Raw genomic sequence first — 3,786 nt, 5'->3', positions numbered from 1 at the left:
CCGGAGCCGTCGCTCGTCGCGCTGCTGCTCGAGCGCTTCGCGTGGGACGGCGCGCTCGCGCTCGGCGGGACGGAGGCGGTCGCGCCCGTGCGCCTGCCGCGGAAGCGGCCGAGCCACGAATCCGGCGGCTCCGGGCGCCGCGCGCGGCCGGCGCGTGCCCCGGCGACGTCGACGGCGACCTCTTCGACGGCGACGACGACGCGTCCGACGGCGACGAGTGCGCGCCGAGCGACGCCTGGGCGCGCATCTCCCGGGGCGGCGCCGCGGCGCCCGGGGCGCGGCCGACGCCGCGGGACCCGCGCGGCGACGCGCGGCCGCTGGACGTGCAGGCCGCGCGGCGCAAGGCCGACGCCGCGCGCGTCGCCGCGCTCGTCAAGTCGCCGCCGGAGCTCCGGTCGCTGCCCGACGGCCGCCACGTGCACCGCGCGCGCACGCTCTACTGCGACTTCGGCCGCGACCGCCGGGGCCCGCCGCGGCCGCGCGCGTCGTTCGACGCGGCCGCGGCGCCGCCCGCGCGCGGGTCCGCGTCGACGCTCGCCGGGGCCTCCGCCGGGGCGCGGCCGCCGCGGGCGCCGGGCGACGGCGCGCGCGCGCTCCCGGCCTTCGCGCCGGGGAGCCGCGCGAGGACGGCGAACCGCGCCGCGTCGCGGCGCCACAAGCACGTCCACCTGTCGCCCGCGGGCGACAGCGCCGTGCTCCGGCCCCTCGTGCCGTCGCCGCCGCCGCGGCGGACCATCTTCTCCCGCGAGGAGCCGCCGCGGCGCCGCCCGGCGACGACGGGCGAGCGCGTCTTCTTCAGGGCAGGACAAGAGAGCGAAATTCCCAACTTCAAAGGCTCCTCTCTCGGCCGTTTTCCACTCGTTTCGGCTGATTTTTGGACGAGCGATCATCTCTTGGAACGGTCTCGAAGCGTGGATGCTTTTTCCGGAACGCGCGCGCGCGGAACACTCACGTTGAAGCGACGTTGAATCACCCTTGTCCTGCCCAGGTCTTCTTCAAGCCCGCCGCGGCCCGCATCCGGCCGCTCCACCTCCTCGCCGCGCGCGCGGACTGGGCCGTCGACGCCGCCATCCGCGGCGCGCGCGGGCTCTGAGGCCGGGCACCGCTAAGGACCCGGAGCTGGGAGGCGTCGCGCGCGGCGCGCGACGAGGTCCCGCGTGTAGCCTTCGTGTGTTTATGCTTCAACAACGGTTTGATGTCCAAGATGCACTTGAGGTCCTCGAGCGCGGCATGGCGTCGTGCGCGCGCGCACCAGTGAGGACGGCGCGGCCGTCGTCGGCGCGGCGGTCGTCGGCGCGGCGGTCGGCGCCGCCGTCGGCGCGCGCGTCGCCGGGGCGACGGCTCTTGTGGTGGCTCGTCGCAGTGCGGGGCGCCGGCGCCCTGCGGGTGCCCTTCGCGCGGCTGCCGCGGCCGCCGGCGCGCCGGGACGCCGCGTCGGCCTTGGACGCGCGCGTGCCCGCGCCCGTGTCGCTGCCGGAGGTCGTCGGCGACCGGTCGCCGGCCGGCGGCGCGGCGGCGGAGGCGGACCGCGCCGCGGGCGCGGCGGCGCCGGCGCTCGGCGGCTCCTCGGGCGCGGCGTCCGTCGCGCGGTCCGTCGCGCGCCACGCCTGGACCACGGCGCCGCGCAACGCGCGGCTGCAGATCGTCGCCTCGGTCGCGTGCCTCGTCGCCGCCAAGGCGCTCACGGTGTCCGTGCCGTTCCTCCTCCAGGGCTGCGTCGACGGCCTCGTGTCGCGCGACCGGGCCGCGGCGGTCCGCGCGACGGCGCTCTACTGCGGCGCGCGCGTCGCCGTCGTGTTGGCGTCCGAGGCGCGGTCGCTGACCTACGCGCACGCGAGCCAGCAGGCCGTCCGCGGCTACGCGCGCGAGCTCTTCGGGAGCCTGCACGCGCTGGGCCCGGCGTTCCACGCGCGGCACCCGACGGGCCTGCTCTCCGTCGCGTTCTCCCGGGGCGCGCGGGGCTTCCAGACGCTGCTCTTCCAGCTCCTGTTTTCGGTGCTCCCGACGCTCGTCGAGCTCGGCCTCTCCGCGGCGGTGCTCGGCCGCCGCTTCGGCGCGTCCGTCGGTTTGGGCACCGTCGCGACGTTCCTCGCCTACGCGGCCTTCACCGCGCGGGTCATCGACGCCAAGGTCCGCGTGAAGCGGCGCCTCGTCGCCCTGGACAACGCCAAGTCCGCGTACCTCGTCGACTCGCTCGGGGGCACGGAGACGGTCAAGCTCTTCAACGGCGAGGCCGTCGAGGCGCTGCGGTTCGACGACTTCCTCCGGTCCATGGTCCGCGCGTTCGTCGCGAGCTCCCGGGTCAACGGGCTCCTCAACGTCGGCCAGGCGTTGATCTTCTCCGCGGGCCTGGGCGGCTGCCTCCTCCAGGCCACGCGACACCCGGGCGCGCTGACGCTCGGCGACGTCGTCGCCGTGAACGCGCTCCTGCTCCAGCTCGCGCAGCCCATGAACTTTCTGGGCTACACGGCGTCGGAGATCAGGCAGAGCCTCGTCGACATGCGCGTCACGGAGGACATCCTCGCCGCGCGGCGCGCGGAGGACGCGCGCCGCGGCGGCGCCGCGGCGCGCGTCGACGCCGCCGCCGCGCCCGGCGTCGCCTTCGACGACGTCGCGGTCGCCTACGACGGGAGCCGCGCGCGCGCGCTCGACGGCGCGACGTTCTTCGCGCCGCCGGGCAAGACGACGGTGCTCGTCGGCGCGTCCGGGTCCGGCAAGTCGACGGCGCTCCGCGTCGTCGCCAAGCTCGTGAACGTCGACGGCGGCGCCGCGCGGCTCACGTACGCGCGCGGCGACGTCGACGTCGCCGACGCGGCGCCGGCCGACCTCCGGGCCGCGCTCGCCGTCGTGCCCCAGGACTCGCGCCTCTTCGACGAGTCCGTCTGGTACAACGTGCGCTTCGGCGACATGGCCGCGGGCGACGGCGCCGTCGACGCCGCGCTCGCCGCCGCGCGGCTCGGCGGCGCCTTCGGCGGCGCGGACCCGCGGGCCGTCCGCGTGGGCGAGGGCGCGTGCCGCATCTCCGGCGGCGAGCGGCAGCGCGTCGGCGTCGCGCGCGCGCTGCTCCGCGACCCGCGGCTCCTCGTCGCCGACGAGCCGACGTCCGCCGCGGACCCGGAGACGGAGCGCCACGTGCTCCGCGCGCTCGCCGCGGCGGACGACCGCACGGTGCTCATCGCCGCGCACCGCCTCGCGGCGATCACGCCCAGAGCGGACCACGTCGTCGTCTTCAGCCGCGGCCGCGTCGTCCAGCAGGGCACGCACGCGGCCTTGCTCCGCGACGAGAACGGCGAGTACGCGCGCCTCTGGGCGGCCGCGCTCGCCGAGGACCCGCCGCCTAAGGCCCCCTAGGACAGGTGGTGCTTATCCAGGGGGGTGTAGAGGGATACCGAGGCGAACCGAGCGAGCTGGCAGCGAGGCTAGGACAGGCGCCGCGCCGGGGGCGCCGCGCCGACCCAGAAGCCCGGCAGGGACGGCACGTGGCGGTCGCCGCGCGCGCCGCCCGGCGCGAAGCCGAGCTTCTCCTCGAAGAGGCACTGGTGCTCCGCGGGGTTGGCGACGAGGACGAGGACGCGGGACGCGCCGTGGCAGGCCGCGTGGACGCGGACCGCGGCCGCGAGGCGCCTGGGGAGCGCGAGTTTCGTGTTTTGGACGCGGGTTCGTCTCTCGAAGTGGCATCGACGCGCGCCCGTGGGACGCCGGCGCCGCGCCGGCCGTGCTGCTTGCCGCGCTCGGAGGAGGGGACGACGAGCGCCCAGATGCCGAGGTGGCCGCAGCAGCAGTGCC

General features: G+C 77.1%; 1 protein-coding gene across 1 annotated transcript; it reads left to right on the top strand.

Annotated features, from left to right (window-relative positions):
• Positions 1-1,581: 1,581 nt before the first annotated feature.
• Positions 1,582-3,309, top strand: AURANDRAFT_741 (hypothetical protein; the record flags this gene model as incomplete). The annotated part of the gene is made up of 1 exon (XM_009043148.1): positions 1,582-3,309. A coding segment is annotated over one exon (1,728 nt), but the record flags the coding sequence as incomplete, so codon positions are not given.
• Positions 3,310-3,786: the final 477 nt, after the last annotated feature.

Source organism: Aureococcus anophagefferens, assembly GCF_000186865.1.
Source record: "Aureococcus anophagefferens unplaced genomic scaffold AURANscaffold_45, whole genome shotgun sequence".
Classification (NCBI taxonomy): Eukaryota; class Pelagophyceae; order Pelagomonadales; family Pelagomonadaceae; genus Aureococcus; species Aureococcus anophagefferens.
Note: the sequence above shows the minus strand (reverse complement) of the source record. Positions and strands in the feature narration are given on the sequence as shown.